General features: G+C 48.6%; 1 protein-coding gene across 1 annotated transcript; it reads left to right on the top strand.

The window, feature by feature from the left end:
• Positions 1 to 8,452: 8,452 nt before the first annotated feature.
• LOC139837909 (uncharacterized) lies at positions 8,453 to 15,941 on the top strand. Its single transcript, XM_071827227.1, has 2 exons — positions 8,453 to 11,669; positions 15,588 to 15,941. Exons 1-2 carry the CDS (start codon positions 8,453 to 8,455, stop codon positions 15,617 to 15,619), a joined length of 3,249 nt encoding a protein of 1,082 aa, XP_071683328.1. The 3' UTR covers positions 15,620 to 15,941.
• The last annotated feature ends 974 nt before the right edge of the window (positions 15,942 to 16,915 follow it).

Genomic DNA, 16,915 nt, shown 5'->3' with positions numbered 1-16,915 from the left:
CACCATACGTTTAATCCTTTGGTTACAGCAAGCCGGTGAGATTGACAACCTCACTGTTAAGTTGGGGCAAAGTATTTTGATTGTGTTGTGCAGGTTCCACGTTAGCGCCGGAATCCCCGGTGTTGAGCCACACTACACTCCTTCGCCAACAACCTTCACGTGTCCTTCATCTCCTACTGGTTCGATAACCTTGGTTTCTTACTGAGGGAAAACTTGCTGCTATACGCATCATACCTTCTTCTTGGGGTTCCCAACGGACGTGTGCTTTACCGTCACAAGCAGTAATACATGCAAAATCCTACCATAAGATTGTTCAATCTACTACTATATGGTTTCATCCAAAATTTCTACAAAATAGCTAGTTCCACAAAAAAGTCAAAGGAACTTTAGATAACCATTCTTTTGTCACAAATAATTTTTGTTATAGTAATCCTATACCTGATAATCCTATTTTTCCTTTGTTCGAAACATTGCTTAAACTTGATGTTCATATTTTGGTCGCACTTTTGAAATCACTCTAATAATACAATTTATCCTAGTATTGTTTGGTTTCATCCGAAATTTCTACAGAATAGCTAGTTCCATAAAAGATTCAATGGAACATAAGATAGCCATTCTTTTGCAACATTTTTTTACTTAATAATCCTATATTTTCCTTTCTTCCAAATGTGGACTAAACTTCATGTTAATATTTTTGGTAATACTTGCAAAACCGCTCTAATAAGGCAATTTAATCTAGTCTTGTTTGGTTTCGTTTAAGATTTCCACAGAATAGCTAGTTCCACACAAAAAATCTAAGGAACCTGAGATAACTATTCTCATTACAAAGAAAACTTCCTATGGTAATCTTATACGTACTCTATATAATACTTCCTTTTTTCTGAACATGACTTCATGTTTATATTTTTGGTTGTACTTGCAAAATCGCTGTCACTGGACAATTTAATCTAGTAGTAACTTTTGGAAAACAAAATCAAACATTATTTGTTTTCTTTGCTAGAAGTTTAACGTGATCGGTCAAATCATGTCCTATATTTCCAAACAAAGAGAGAATTGTCACCGTCAACTACTCAAAGAAAATTTCTCCAACTTACATGTTTAAACAAGGAATATTTTCTTAACACCTTCCTTTTGGAAAAGTTGTATACAACAGATTATGTCCATGCTAAAAAATTTCATCTATTCACATTTAGAATGGAGGGATTAGTTAGTATGTTCTCGTGATGTCCATATTTATTACATGCTACTGAAAAACATCATGCCACATCTAATATATGAGTTGTGATCGACTCACATATGTTTGAAAGCTCATTCGTCACTTGAACTTGTCGGCTCCTCCACTTACTAAAAAAATGAGTCTGTAATTAACTGGTACTTTTATTCTTCAAATCACTTTTTTGAGCCATCACGATCCAACGGCAGATATTTCACCATTATCAACATTAGTAGATTGCCCATCCTCTTCACACTAACCTAACAATTTACATTGACAACATGTGAGGCCATCATATGATGTCACCATGTCGCTCATAGCTCCTTTTGTTAAGTCCTCCCCTCCTGACCCCATCCATCTTATGTAACCTTTATCCCATCATCATATCCTTTTTTATCTCCTATTTGACAAATATTAGTTGGATTAATTAATTAATCACACATCCCTCAATTGTTTAACTTTTCTTGATCTCAAATTAAGCATGTAGCTAGGTGATTGGGTTTCCATTTATATAGACCATGATTGTATTAATGTCGAAGAAACAACATCCTCCTTAAGGTCTAACGAGCAAATATACATAATTATATCTTGTAGGGTTGGATCATCCACACATTTTTATTGCAGCTTTAACTAATTTGAGCTTGTGCAACATTAAAGATCATAGATGAAAGGACCAATTACTTTAACTAGTATTAAACATATGCATAATTTGTCGGTGAAATTGCAGCTTACATATGCAAGTTTAGTGTGGAACTATTTTTTGTATTTTTAATGATTACATGGTTTATTTATGCAAACCAACATGTTAAATAATGGAACCTGCGCTGCTTTTATGTAGTGTGTAAGGGATCTATTTTTTGCAAGAATGTGCTCATGAGTCTTACCTATAAATCTAACTAGGTCATCATATATCATCATTCACTGCATATTCTGAAGGAATACGATGGACGACATAAGTGCTCTTTCATTTGGTGATAAGACATTGGGAAAGATAGATGAGAATCATATACTACACTTTAATTGGAATTTGCATTTGCTGATCAATGCATATGCATGCATGCTACCGAACACTACTGAATCTTTGCTTCCGAGAAACTAATTTGTAATAAGATTGGCACCTGCTCAAATTGTAAGAACTCAAATGCATATGACGGTGGAAATACATTATCTTATCGTTTTTTAGTCCAATAATGTACATGAAATAACAGCTAATAGCTGAGTACAGTACACAAGGTTTTCAGAGCACGACTGGATTTGCCTGAGATCGCCCCCACCCCGCCAACCTCTCTTCGTCCCTCTCCTCTCCGTCAGTGGTATTAATATATTACTCAGTAAAACATTCATTGAGAGAGAGGACATCTAAGGACTAAAATTACCGAGATAAAATCTAAGACTATACAGATTAATCACTGATCGATGCCCACTACACATGATCTGGCCCTCCGGCAGGACAGACCATACAGAGTTCATTCGGCAAGTATATGAAGCTGTATATATCAACTACTTAGCTTAATCTGCTGGAGAACAAAAACATGAAACCTAGTCTCTGAAAGTCACAACGAAGACCATGTATGTGTCCTGGACTATTAGTTGCCTTGCATATTGCTGAAAAGAAAAACCATGAATCGATCAGTTCAAACATAACAAGCGTATATATGTAGCACTTGAACAGAAGAGATGGAAATAAATTCATGACCATCGATCTCCGTGTTCTTGTATTCGGTTGGTTAGCTTGAATTCAGATAGAAGAGAGATGGGCATGGTGAATGGCTGACAGAGAGAGGGTGAGCACGCGCAGCTCCCAGCATGGCGCTCGCATGATAGGAAACCGCCGCGTGTGCTCACTCTCTTCTGTCAAACCTCCAAAGCCCTGCTCCCCTCCCTCTGCCTCAGATCATGGCAAACTGCAAGAACCAAGCTCGAAATACGTGATTGTATGCAAGAAATGAGGTCTGATCAGTGGCTGACAGATAGAGCAGTGAGCACGCATAGCTCCATGGCACGCCCCTTGATGCAAAGGAAACACCATGGGTGCTCACTCTCTTCTGTCAACTTCCACACACAGCACTCATCTCTCCTCTGTACATCATATGTGCATTATTAGCTAACTCAAAGAAATTTAACAGAAACACACACACACACACACACACACACAAGATAAGAGAGGGAGGGAGGGAGAGAGAGAGTTTTTAGGAATAGAGCGAGAGGGAGTTATAATAGCTGACAGAGAGAGAAGTGAGCACACATAGCTTCAAGCATGAACTCTCCCCCAATAATTCACCATGCAAGAAAACCACCATGTGTGCTCACTCTCTTCTGTCAGCCTTCACCTCACCCCCTTCCTCCCAAGATAAAAGAAGCAAGAGATAAGCAAGAAAAGTACTGAATTAACCATCTCCAAGAACTGCCCAGCAGATCTTCTCTCTTTCTCCCTCGTTTAGCCTATTGCTGAGAGATCTGCTCATGCGTATGCACTTGCATCTCTAGAACATTACTGTTTATTTGGATGGTGAGTAGCGAAGGGGATGGTACGGTATTTATAGAACAGGGAAAGGGTACTTGAGCTATGAAGCATGCGTTCCCGTTTGAACGGAATAAACGGGAGGATGCCTCCATTGGGCGATTGATGTAACAAGGGAGAGAAGGAGATGGATTATAATAATTGCCCTCTCGGCTGGCCACCTATCAGTAGACACCTATAGCTAGCTTCTGTTCCATCTTGATCTCTTCCAATGTGGGACAAACATCCCACATGACATGAACGAGATAAGCTTGGCCTTGGACCGTCCAACCATGCAAGTAGCTAGCAGGGATCAACTACTTTACATGCATTATTGTTTTCTGAAAACCTAACTAGAGTATGGCATAAGAGATATACTAGTATATAGAAGAAGAACAGGAGTTCAGTTTTAGAACTCAATTATAGTAGGTCATTTTCTTTTTAAAGAATGAACTCAATAGTTTTCGCAGAATCTTTTCTTTCCAGGTATATGGGACATGCATGAGTAGGATCAGTACTCTACTGTTTATGCATGTGCTGTAGCTCTGAATCACTCTGAACGAAACCAAGTAACACTCCCAATGCGCCTTGTAATTCTAAACCGAATTAACCCATGCGCATGAGCATCCTGGCCACCGCCTCCTCCGGCCAATCGCCGGCGGTCATACCATTCCTCTGACCTCTTTATCGTTCTCTCTAGAGCTTTATCTCTCTCTCCCATTTTGAGAATCTGCGAAGCAGTATGCGCAGAGCGGCCGGAACATGTTGACATTTGACCACCGCAAGCTAGCTGGGCTAGGCATGCTTGTCAGTCTGTCACCTACTCACCTTACAGATCGGCTATGTGTCCGCGTGAGCAATTTTAGTTTCTTGCCATAGTATGTATATCATGCATGCATGCGATAAGTTCAACAAGTGAGCAACAACTTGCTCCAGATAGCGGGAGAGTAAGATTAGTTTGTGAAAATATTTCTTACTCCCTCCGATCTATGATGAATGCCGTGGTTTTAGTTCAAATTATCGGAGAGAGTACTACTCCCTCCGTTCATTAACCTAACATGTTTTAGCCGTTTGTAGATTTATTTATATTGATATGTATCTAGTCTATTTTTAGTGTATAGATTCACTCATTATGTTGTGTATCTATTTCACACTTTAAAATGTCTAAAACATTTTATATTTGTGAATAGAGGGAGTAGAAGTTTTCTTCAGTAGGATGTCTTTGTTCCAGCAAATAGATATGCCTAACTAGCTACCTATAGCATCACATTGTAACGTGTAGCTGGTGCGTCTGAGGAATCCACTTTACAAAGTAATATCACTAACCACTACTTCTTTCCACATGCATTGGCGGTAAATTTCAACGAAACGATTGTCTGTGGAATAGTAGATTCTCAAAATTATTTTACAATTGTGGACAACGGTTTGTCGTATGTTGTGTGGGTGAATCATTCTTTAGCAGCTCATGCGTATATGCATGGGCATGGAACAACGTGGTTTTATGCCCCTATGCCATTATAGGTGTTCCATTCATATTAAAATCATCTGAATATATGCTCAACAAAAATGCTATCTTTGTATGTTATGCAATCTAGCATCTTCTGATGATGCATGCCACACGTAAAATTTCCAATTACTGTCAAATTTTATGGTTACCCTCTCCATTATATATTAGTTGTCGCAAATTCAGATGATTTTGTACACAAAATGTAACCAGATGCACCTAAATCAACGACAACTATTATAGAACGGAGGGAGTAAAATATATGTATTCACGTCTACATTGTGCGGTCTTTCTTCTGCTGGCAAGCATTATTGATACATATCTCTTCAGGAATTGATCTTTGCGTTAACATACCATGATATAACCACGATATGTACACCCACGAGGTATGGTGGCTTGGGTATTCAGAACCTTCATATGCTCAAATGACGCTCTTCGCATGAAGTGGTTGTGGCTGTGCCGTACCTCGACAGATAAACCGTGAATGTGCTGATGAATTACCTTGCTCGTCTAATGCCAGAGCCATCATTCAAGTTTCCGTTAAATCAGTGCTTGGGAATAGTGAATTTTGTCTTTTTTTTTTGGAAAGATAGATGGATAAACCAATCAGAGTGTGGAGATGATTACTCCCTTCTTTCTCAATTTTGTGAGCCAGTGCTCTCTACGTAATTTTACGGTTGCTCAGGGCTGGCTTCACACACTCATGGGTCCATGACCTATCAGCGGGAGTGTCGGGTCTACATATGGTCCAATACTTGCAGCTTTGAAGTGCGGTTTTCATTGTTCAATTGGTAGACGATACTGCTAACTCTTTTGAGTGGATTTGGATCGTCTCCAAAGAGTTCTCGGCCAAGTCGGTTTACTTGGCCTTCTTTGAGGGGTGCACACTTTGTCCATTGCATCCATCCATTTGAAAATGCAAAGCCCCCCTCCCCCCTCCAAATTCCGATTCATTGCCTAGAAAGTGGGGTGGAAATTGTGTTGGACGGATGAGTGGAGACTTCGCCATGGCTTAAACACTGATGACTCTTACATGTTTTGGTTGCAACACTCCGATACAATTGATCTTCTTCTTCTTTTATGTCCCTTCTCTCAGAGCATTTGGTTTGAAGTGTTGATGGGCTTGGGACGTCCCTCTCTTGCCACTACGTCGGTGGATTGTCTCCCCGAGTGATTGACCCTTGGTCAGCCAAACTGCAGCCTCAAGTGTGTTCCTCTTCCTCTTGGTGCTTATGTCGATTTGGATCGAGCGAAACAACATGATCTTCAAGAACAAGTCGAAGATGAAAGCGCTTCTTCTTGATGCCATCACGGAGGAGGCAGATAGGTTTTTTTTTTCGAAATGGGGGAAAAATCGCTCTAGCTTCTGCATCCAAAGGATGCACACGGCTTTTTTATTAGATTATTCACGAAACCTTATAAGAAACAATACAAAGATCAAACTCAAAGCAACCTTATTATACCTACAGTGGGATGAAGAGGGTGACAATACACCAACCCACATCATCCAAAACTAAATTCCTTCCCAAACCGTCCAATAGCAGGTGAGAAACACATCCAGTCAAGCAGACTCTCAGCGCACGCCAATGCACACGACACAGGAGTTGCTCCCGCCGTCTTTCTCGACTCCATCTTCAAGAGAGATCATCGCATTAACCTTGCAAGACCTGCCGTCTAAAAAAACATGTATTTGGCTTCCCCTATCTATAAAAAAACATGTACTCTCGCCCGGTCCTTAAAGAATCCTCCAAGGATTGCAACCGGAGGAAGCTAGCATTCACCATAACCGCTCTAATTTTGATAATATTTTAGCCATGAGAATAGTAATGGTATTACCAATTAGATTGTTTGTCCGACAACAAATAATGGAAGCTCTATCTCTCTCAAACTACATGGTCCTATTACCGAAAAAGAATTATTCTTATATGTAAATTACCCATTCAATTTTTTAAAAATTTCTTGTAAACCTGCTTCAAATATGAAACTTTGGACATTCAGATGTGCATTCTCCAGTTCCACCAATTCTATAGTCTTAGTCTATTATGTATATTCTGAACAGACTATGCGATTGGTCTATCTATCAGTATCTATGGTCTTCGACCAGCAAGAGGTTTTTTATCCGAGAAGACTTGAATGCTTAATCACCTTGTTAAGAAAATAAATCTTTACTCTGATAGAAATGTCAATCAGCAACAAATATTAATATACCTTTTCTTATCGATCTTATTTTGTTCCGTTATAAGAGAAGAGTTTTGCTTTTGGACTTAGCCATCCACTTCATTGCACACAACCGACAAGATTACAAAGTCATATGCGAATTGAAATGCAAGAAAATAGGTAAACCATTTTGATACAAAATACAAGGATTTTTTTTTCAAATGTTGCATAGCCTACGTATTATGCGATCTTCACCCATGCCAAACAAAAAAAATCCATGGCAATAGCCCTCAAAATGACCAAAAAAATTCAAAAATATATCTCGTAACTCCTACCATTGCAAGGAAGTTGACTATTGCATATAGTCGACATGCAGGTAGATATCCTGCAAGTAGAGAATTAATAAATTTATTTTATCAAACACTATCATTATGACAAGATCAAATTGGCTCTCGTAGAACACTTATGCAGGTAGGAATTTCCACACAGATGTTCCTACAATGTTCGACGCAACCAATTTCCAAACATACTGATATCTGATGGGGGAGGAGAAAGGTTGAAAGCTACAGGACTGAAGAAGAGTAGTGGTGCACAAGGAATTCATTGCATGTGGATCAACAATTCTTTTCTCGCTTGATGGATACTATAGGTGTCTGTCGGAGATTCTTTTACACGTGGAACTCTGGGGAAATTTTGGCAAAACACTCGAAGGTGTGTCAAGAAGCATGGATTTTGCACATAACCTAATTTATTATTCCACAGCAACACATGATTAATTATTTAGCTAGTGCTTGATAACACTGGGAGAAACTTGATGTCTCCGCCTCCTTGTAGACAAATCACCTAAGGGGGACATTGTGGGACAAGCCACTCTAGAAGCCGAAAAGAAGTGGGTCTAAGAGTACTACTATCTACAAACATGGAATAAAAATATACGGCTAAAACCATATACCAATGTGTGACTTGAAAGGATATATATTACCTGGGTGCCCTTAAAAGTTGTTTATGGTTAGTTGTGTGTTGTCCAAAAACGAGAAGACCAACAACGGTGCTACTGTGGTGAGTAGGTGAATTGCGAATGGGTGTACGGACAGGGGTAGGCGTTTTGAATGGCGATGGCGGGGCGACGGCGGCCCGCTCGCCCCCGCCGGCGACCAGGGCCGGGTCTTTCTGCTCTGTTCCGTCCCCCGGCGAGGGCATGGGGCGGAGCTTTGGCCGCTTCTGGGTGCTGTCGGAGGTCGGCGATGAGGACGATGGGGTTGGCCAGATCCTCGAGGACTTGGAGGTGGGATCTGGGGACTCCTCCTCGTCGGAGGGGCGTCGGGGGACGACGACCCCGGTCACCTTAGCTGGTTTTATCCAGCGGGCGGAGGAGCTCGGGGGCTCCCTCCGCCACCGTCGACGGCGGGCCTTTGCGCCCGGCGGCAAGGGTTCGCGTTTCGCGTCGGTCCAGGGCTCCAGATTCGGTAGACTGGGCGACGTCTCCTGGCGGCGGGGCCGTAGGTTCTTGCGGCCGCTGTCTTCTCCGTCGAGCTCCGCGGCAGTCTTGGGGGACAGTCGGCAGGGGCGGGCGGATGTTGCGGCGGCGGCGCTGGCGCCGTCAGGGGACGCGCCGGTGGTGCGGGTGGTGAACGCGCAGGGGACGGTGCCCCCGCGCCCGTCTGGTGGGCTGGACGTGGGCCGGCCTGCTGGGGAGGCCGTGCTGGGCTCGGAAGACTTTCCTGCTCTGCCAGGATCGTCTGTGGGCCGTGGGCCGTCGACGGCCTCTGGGCCTCTTCTGCTCTCTTGCCCTACGGGCCTGGAAGGGGCTTCCATCGGGCTTAAACGCTGGCTGTGGATGCCAAAGGGCGTTTCTGATCCGAGTTTAGGGTTTCTAGCCAGAGGAGAAGAGGTGCGGCGGCGCTTCTCTCGACAATCCAAGTTCGTCATCCGCCCATCTAATCCACCTGCACTTCTCCGTTCCTTTGCGGAGGTGACGGCGATGGGCGAGGACGGCCGCAACAAACGCCGGCTCGACGCCGAGGGTGGTGAGGGGCGGCGTCAGGAGGGGGGTGGCGGCGGATTTGGTGGCGGAAGCAGTTTCTGGCAGGAAGGTGGGAGCTCCGGCGGTGGCGGGAGCTACAGGAAGGAGCAGAGCGGCGGGCGTTGGGGCGCAGGCAACTGGCAAGGTCACGGCCATGGCCCGGGCGGGGCCGAAGGGGGTCGGCGGCAGGAAGGCGGCGGCGGCCCCTTTCGCCAGGAGAGCAGCAACAACTTCGGCCCCTACCGCCAGGAGGGTGGCAACGGCGGCGGCGGCTCCTTCCGTCAGGAAGGGGGCAGCGGCGGTGGTGGCCCCTTCCGGCAGGAGGGGGGCGGCGGTGGTGGCCCCTTCCGCCAGGAGGGGGGCGGCGGCGGCGGTGGCTCTTACCGTCAGGAGGGCTTCGGTGGCGGCGGCGGTGGTGCCTATCGGCAGGATGGCGGAGGCGGTGGCTCGGGTCAGTCCAGGGCGGATGGCTCGGGCGGCTCGGGTGGCTACTTCCAGGGAGGAAGCGGCCATTCGGCGCAGCGCTTCGATGGCCAGGGTTTCGGTTTCGGTGGCGGAGGCAGTGGAGGCTCTCAGCAGCAGGAGGGCTGGGTCCAGCCCCCGGCCTGGTGGCAAGCTCAGCAGCGACGTGAGGAGAGGGCGCAGCGACGTCCGACGGACGACGGCAGGGCCAAGAATCCTGCCAGGCAGGGGCCGGCAGCTGGGAAGGTTGGCACTAGCAAGCTCAAGGGGAAGGCAGGGACGGCCTTACCGGCGGGAGCCGCGTCGGGTGCTGAATGTTTCAAATGTGGGCGCCCGGGGCACTTTCAATCTACGTGCACATTCGAGCCAATTTGCGTGATCTGTGGCGGGGAGGGGCATGCGTCGGCGAACTGCACGTCCCGCGGCAAGTTCCTACGCTTGCAGACCATGGGGCATGCCATTGCCGGGGCTGGTTTCTTTGCGATTGAGGTGGATCCGATCAAGGGGAAGAGCAATGGGGAGACTTTCTCCGCAGTCATCAAGTTCAAGGGCACCCCTCTCTCGCCGGTTCAGCTCTCGGATGAGCTCAAGGACTTGGTGGACGAGTTGTGGGACTGGCAGGTCTGCCGCCTCTCGGAGACGGAGTTCTCCGTGTGCTTCCCGTCTCAGGCCACGCTTCGTATGGGAACGAGGCATGGCAAGCTGTTCCTACCTATCAACAAGGTGGAGGTGGCCATAAGGGAGGCTTTCCTTAGCCCCAAACCATCGCTGAGCCTGCCATCTGTTTGGGTACAGCTGTCCGGCGTTCCGGAGGACTTGATGGAGGTGGACCGTCTGATGGCGGCGATGGTGCTGATCGGCCGCCCCTTGGAGGTGGACGAGCTGTCACTCCGCAAGTTCCGCACGGAGCCCATCCGCATGCGGTTCCAGTGCAGGTTCCCAGAGAGGGTCAAGGGCACTGTGCAGCTCGTGGTGAATGGGGAAGGCTACGACATCTCGGTGCGGGCTGAGCTGGGCGGTCGGAGTGGAGGCAACTCTTCGGGGCCGGCCCCCGCTCCGTCGCCACCGGGGGACGATGACCAAGACGATGAGGACTATGACGACCTCTCTCCCTCCGAGGAAGAATGGAATGATCTTGGGAAGAAGGATACGGAGAAGAGGAACAAGGCGGTGGCAGAGAAGTCGCAGGATGCTTCCAAGGGAAAGGAGCACGCGCAGGAAGTGCGCGGAGGTGGGCAGGGTGCTGGGGGGTACCACAGCGCTCCTCCGCTGGGAGGGACGGAGTCACGCCTCAGGTTCCTTGATGAGTATGGGTCGAACTTGGGGACCGGCGATGTGCTGGCGTCCTTCCGCCAGCCTCGCTCGCTCATGGTGCCCGCTGCGTCCCCCCCCCGGCCTGCGGAGCTGTCGACGGACTCCCAAGTCTCGGACCCGGCTCCGGAAGGAAGTGTGGACATGGGGCTGGACCCTGGGCCGGCTGCGGCTTCGGTGGGGGAGCCGGGGCAGCTCTCGGGTGACGGTGTTGGCGACGATGACTTGTCCGTGGGTGCGGGTGGCGGTGACGGGGAGCTGCCGGCCTCGCCGAACCACATGGTGCTGTCGCCACCTGTCGGCGGCGTGGTGCCGGCGGGGGCAGCGGAGTCGGAGAAGGCGATGGGGAAGCTGGCGGCGACGTACTCCAGGGCGCTCAAGAAGAAGAAGGACAACCCGCTGGCCGTGAGGAAGAGCTCAAGACACTCCAAGGCGGCGGCCAACCTTTCGGTGCTCGAGAAGGCCAAGAAGCTCGCCGCCGACAAGAACCTGGACTCAGGTACGCCTCCTCCCACCTCTCTGGTCTCTCTCCCCAATGATAAGCTTGCTCATGTCTTAGTGGATAGCTGCATTATTTTCAACCCGAGCCGGGGCTCGCCGAGTGAGATTTTGGACTTGGTGCGAGCTAGGAGCTGGCCTGTGCCTCTATTGCGGAAGCTGCTCTTAAGAGGGAGAAGGAAGTACAGCTTGCGGCTGCCAGGGAGGCAGCGGCGCAAGAGGCGCCATTGTTGGTTGAGGATCCTGGGCTGGGGAGCCCGTGCGGAGTAGCTCCCGGTGTTCGAAGCAAGCCCAAGCATGCGAGCGCGAAGCGGCCAATGCTGTCGACCCGAAAGGGACGGGGGAAACGGGCAGGTTTGCAATGAAAGGCCTCATATATAACATCCGCGGTTTTGGGGCTAGCGGCCGCCGGACCCAAATGTTAGATTATCTGCGATCTGAAAAGGTAGATGTCGTGGGTCTCCAAGAGACTATTCGTCAGGATTTCTCGGCTTCTGAGCTCAGGAGGCTAGAAGTCGGCGGCCAATTCAACTGGAATTGGTTGCCAGCGATAGGACACTCGGGAGGCCTATTGCTGGGTTTCCGGGATGAGACTTTTGAGGTTGGGGTTTGGAGGAAGGGCACCTTCTACCTTAGTGCCCATCTTCTTCAAAGAAGAACCAATCAGAAGTGGTGGTTTATGCTGGTCTATGGACCTGCAGATCATCAGCGTACTGAGGAGTTTCTGAATGAGCTGGTTAGGGAGGTCAGCTCGTATCAGGACCCGGTGGTGTTGGGTGGGGATTTCAATTTGATCCGGCGGGCCGGGGATAAGAATAATGCCAATATCAATTGGCCTCGGGTTCATAGGTTTAATGACGCGATAGCCAACCTGTCTCTAAGGGAGGTGGCAAGGGCTGGGGCGCGCTATACTTGGACTAACAAACAGTTGTCTCCGGTGAGATGTGTGTTGGATAGAGTTTTTGTGTCCCCGGCCTGGGAGGCCTGGTTCCCGCTCTGCTCACTCACCGCGATCACTCGGATTGGCTCGGATCACACTCCGCTGCTACTTAAGAGCGGAGAGGATGAGCGGTGTCGACCCTCCAGGTTCATCTTTCAAACTTGGTGGTTCGGTGTTCCGGGTTTTTTGGACCTAGTTCAGGGGAAACTAGGCTCTTTCCTGTCAGACTTTGGGCCGCATAGGGGTTCGATTGAACTCTGGATGTGTGTGGCCAGACTGACGCGTCAATTCCTCAAGGGATGGGGAACGAACCTAGGGAAGGAAAAGAGAGACCGCAAAGCTGGGCTGCTGGCTCAGGTTGCGGCGCTCGATGTTGTCGCGGACTCATCAGGTTTAGATGAGGAAGGATGGGCCTTTCGCTACCATCTTGAAGATCAGGTGGTTTTGCTGGACTCTTTAGAGGAAGAGTACTGGCGACAGCGCAGTCGCGTGCAGTGGCTCCTTAAAGGGGACGCTTGCACGGCCTATTTCCACGCGATTGCCAACGGGCGTCGGCGGAAATGTGGGATTCCTCGTCTGATTTCGGACCGGGGGGAACTTACGGATCAGACGGCTATTATGGGACATGTCTACGACTTCTACCGCCAACTGATGGGGTCAGCTGGTGAAGCTAGGGCCTTCACCCTAGCGCAAAATTTGTGGCCGGATGACAAACGTATTTCCGACGAGGAGAACTATGACCTAGAAAGGTCGTTTACGCTCGAGGAGCTTGATGGGATTCTTCATGACATGAAAGTGGACTCGGCACCGGGGCCGGACGGCCTGCCAGTTGCGTTTTTTCAAAGGTTTTGGGGAACCTTGAGACCCCTTGTTTTTCAGATTCTTAACGATTTCGCCCTAGGGAGGGTGGATATTTCTCGGCTGAATTTCGGGATCCTTACTTTGATTCCTAAAGTTAAAGGTGCAGATTCTATCAAGCAGTACCGTCCTATTGCTCTTATCAATGTGTTTTTTAAATTTGTGTCGAAGGCGTACGCGACTCGTCTTGCACCGTTAGCTCATAGAACGATAGATCGCTCCCAAACGGCTTTTATTAAAGGTAGGGCCCTTCACGAGGGCGTGTTGGCCTTACATGAGATTGCACATGAGCTCCGTGCTAAAAGGCTAGGGGGCCTCTTTCTCAAACTGGATTTTGAAAAGGCCTATGATCGGGTCGACTGGGATTTTCTGCGTGAAGTCCTTCTTCGGAAAGGCTTTTCGTCCACTATGGTTCATCGCCTTATGCAATTGGTCTCGGGTGGCCAAACGGCGGTAAATGTTAACGGGGAGATCGGCCCCTTCTTCCGGAACGCGAGGGGGGTCAGACAGGGAGACCCGTTGTCTCCCATTCTCTTTGACTTCATGGTCGACGCCTTGGCGGCCATGCTGGCAAGAGCTAAGGAGGCTGGGCATATCCGGGGTTTAGTGAGCCACCTGATTCCAGGGGGAGTCACTCACTTGCAGTATGCGGATGATACTATGGTGATGATCGAGCCGACAGACGAAGGGATTGCCAACCTGAAGCTCGTTCTACTTAGCTTCGAGCTGATGTCCGGTCTGAAGCTTAATCTAGCCAAAAGTGAGGTTGTGGTGGTTGGGACCACCTCCTTGGAGCAGGAGCGGGTAGCTCGGCTCCTTAACTGCCGGTTGGGAAAATTCCCCATTAAGTACCTGGGTCTGCCTCTGAGTGATAAGACGCTTCGAGCCTCGGACTGGGAGTTTCTTACAACCAAAGTTGCCAAACGGGTCGACCCATGGCAGGGGACCTTTTTGGCTTCAGCAGGGCGCTTGGAGTTGACTAACTCCTGCCTGTCGAGTCTACCGCTGTTTGCTATGAGCTTGTTTATGCTCTTCGATTCAACGCATGCGGTTTTCGACAAGGTCCGCTCCCGCTTCTTTTGGGAAGGAGTGGGAGAGAAACGTAAGTACCACATGGTTGACTGGGCAACGGTATGTCGTCCTAAGGCTGTTGGGGGTCTGGGGATCCTCAATACCAGGCATATGAACATCGCTCTTATGCTTAGATGGGTGTGGAAGCTTTATCATAATGCCGAAGGTCTCTGGGCGGACTTGATTAGGGCGAAATACCTCCGGGACCATGATCTCTTCTCACCTCTAGTACCGACTAAGGGATCGCACTCTGGAACTCTATCCGGAAAGTCAAATGGTACTTCAAGCTTGGTGCGAAGCTACGGTGTCCGTAATGGGAGACGGACTTTCTTTTGGCTGGATTGGTGGCTGGGCACCTCTCCCCGAGGGATAGATACCCGGTGCTTTTCAGCTGCTGTGATTCTCCTTTTATTACAAAGATCCGGGGCCAGGGATGGTTTGGGGTGGCGCTTGAGGTTTCGCCGACCCTTTTCTCTAGCAGAGGCGGTTGAATGGGAGAACCTGACTAGGGAGCTGGACTTTACTCAGGCAAGTGAAGGGGACGATTTGATATCTTGGCACTTGGAACCATCAGCGGAGTTCTCCACCAAGTCCATCTACTGTAGGCTGTCGCAGGGAGCTGCAGTCACACATTTTAGGGAAGTCTGGAGGACGAGGGTGCCTCCCAGGATTAGAGTGTTCCTGTGGCAGCTCCTCTGGGGCAAACTACCGTGCTCGCTGCAGGTGGCCAAACGGAGAGGTCCGTCCAATGGGCTTTGCTCCTTATGTGGCGAGCCTGAGGACTGTGATCATATTGTTTTCAAGTGTTCCTTGGCGCGTTTTCTGTGGGCGGGAGTTAGGGAACTCCTGCATTGCTCGTGGAACCCTGCCGGGGTAGGGGATTTCCTTGCTATATCGCATGGCTTATCCGGGGCGTATAGGAGGATCGTTTGGTTTTCCTTCGCGGCGTTAGCTTGGACGTTATGGAATATTCGTAATAAGCTTACTATGGAGGGTGTTCTTATTGGCAAACCGGCTGATGCCTTGTACAAAATGATCATTTACATGCAGCAATGGCGGATGCTGGTGAAGTGGAAGGATAGAGGGCTGCTGGACGCGGCGATGGAGACCCTGCGGAGGCTTCATGCGGAGTTGGCGGCGCCGGCGGTGATATGACATCGCCATGTACCTGGGCAGAGTGTGTGTGTTCGTGTGCTCTCTGGATATGTTATGTTGTACTCTATCCTGTGGTGTGTGGCTCGGTCTGGGGACCTGGTAGGCTTTGTGTCGTGGTTGAGCGGGTACTCGCTGTTCTGGTCGATGGTGTGGTTTTGGGAGCGGTGGCTCAGTGTGTTGCATAACTCATAACTCTGTATGTGTCGTTGCTTTATTAATTTAAAGCAGGGCTAAGGCCTTAAGTTTAAAAAAGAAGACCAACAACGGATTAATTACCGTATTTGGAAACCTTTGGGACCTGCCTTTTCCAATTCCAGAGAAAGAGAGGTACCTTTGGCCGGCCGGGGCATGCAACTCCCTCTGTCTACCTGGTTTATTCTTGGAGAGACGGACAAAAGGCACAAAGAATCATATTGCATGATGCGTCGAGACCCAAGAAAGCAAAGCCACACATGAACGCGAGGAATAAGTACGTTTTGCGCGAGGTCGATGAACAGGGACCAGATACCATTTCTAGATGGGCCGGCCAAAGGCGACGCCTCCTGTCGCCATGCCATAGGGGGAGCTACCCCTTTCCCCAATATCTTGGCCATTGTTTATGGAGCGAAGGAGAAAAAGCTACAGCATATACACATGCATGTATATATCGATGTTTGTATCTCGATCGATCGATCTCGTCAACTTTTGTTAAAGCTGACCCAGGGATTGGAATCTCGCCGGAGCTAGAGTTGGCCTTGCTCTAATTGGAGTGGTTAGATCGGTGATGGATGCATAGGTGTGTGATGAGGTAAGACTGCTAGCTAGCTACTGGCACGCCTTGCATGCATCTATTCCTTGGCGATATGATTCCTAACTAGTTATTTTAGCTGAACATTTGCAGGCTAGCTAGGGCTCGTATGCATAGCAGGCTACTACCCTCTTGCTGGTGGAGGAAGAAGAAGGTGTGTGCATCTTGTCTTGCAATAGTCAAAGAACGGTGGCCGATCAGCTGTATTTGTTCTTAATTCGAGCTTGGCCGACTAGCTAGGTTCGGTGCAAAAGCGCCAACTAAAACTGTTTGAGCAGGTAGATGGCGAGAGCATTGATCTGGAGCGCACAAGCTAGGAAGCCGCAAACTAAAACCTTCCTTTTCCGAGCCGCAAAGCTAAAAAAACGGCAGGATTATCAACCTTACGATTACTTAAAACGGAAATACCAAGTCACTTGTGCGCATGCATCAACTA

This window comes from Lolium perenne, chromosome 3 (genome assembly GCF_019359855.2).
Source record: "Lolium perenne isolate Kyuss_39 chromosome 3, Kyuss_2.0, whole genome shotgun sequence".
Lineage (NCBI taxonomy): Eukaryota > Viridiplantae > Streptophyta > Magnoliopsida > Poales > Poaceae > Lolium > Lolium perenne.
The sequence above is the reverse complement of the archived record's forward strand: the minus strand, read 5'-3'. Positions and strand labels throughout refer to the sequence as shown.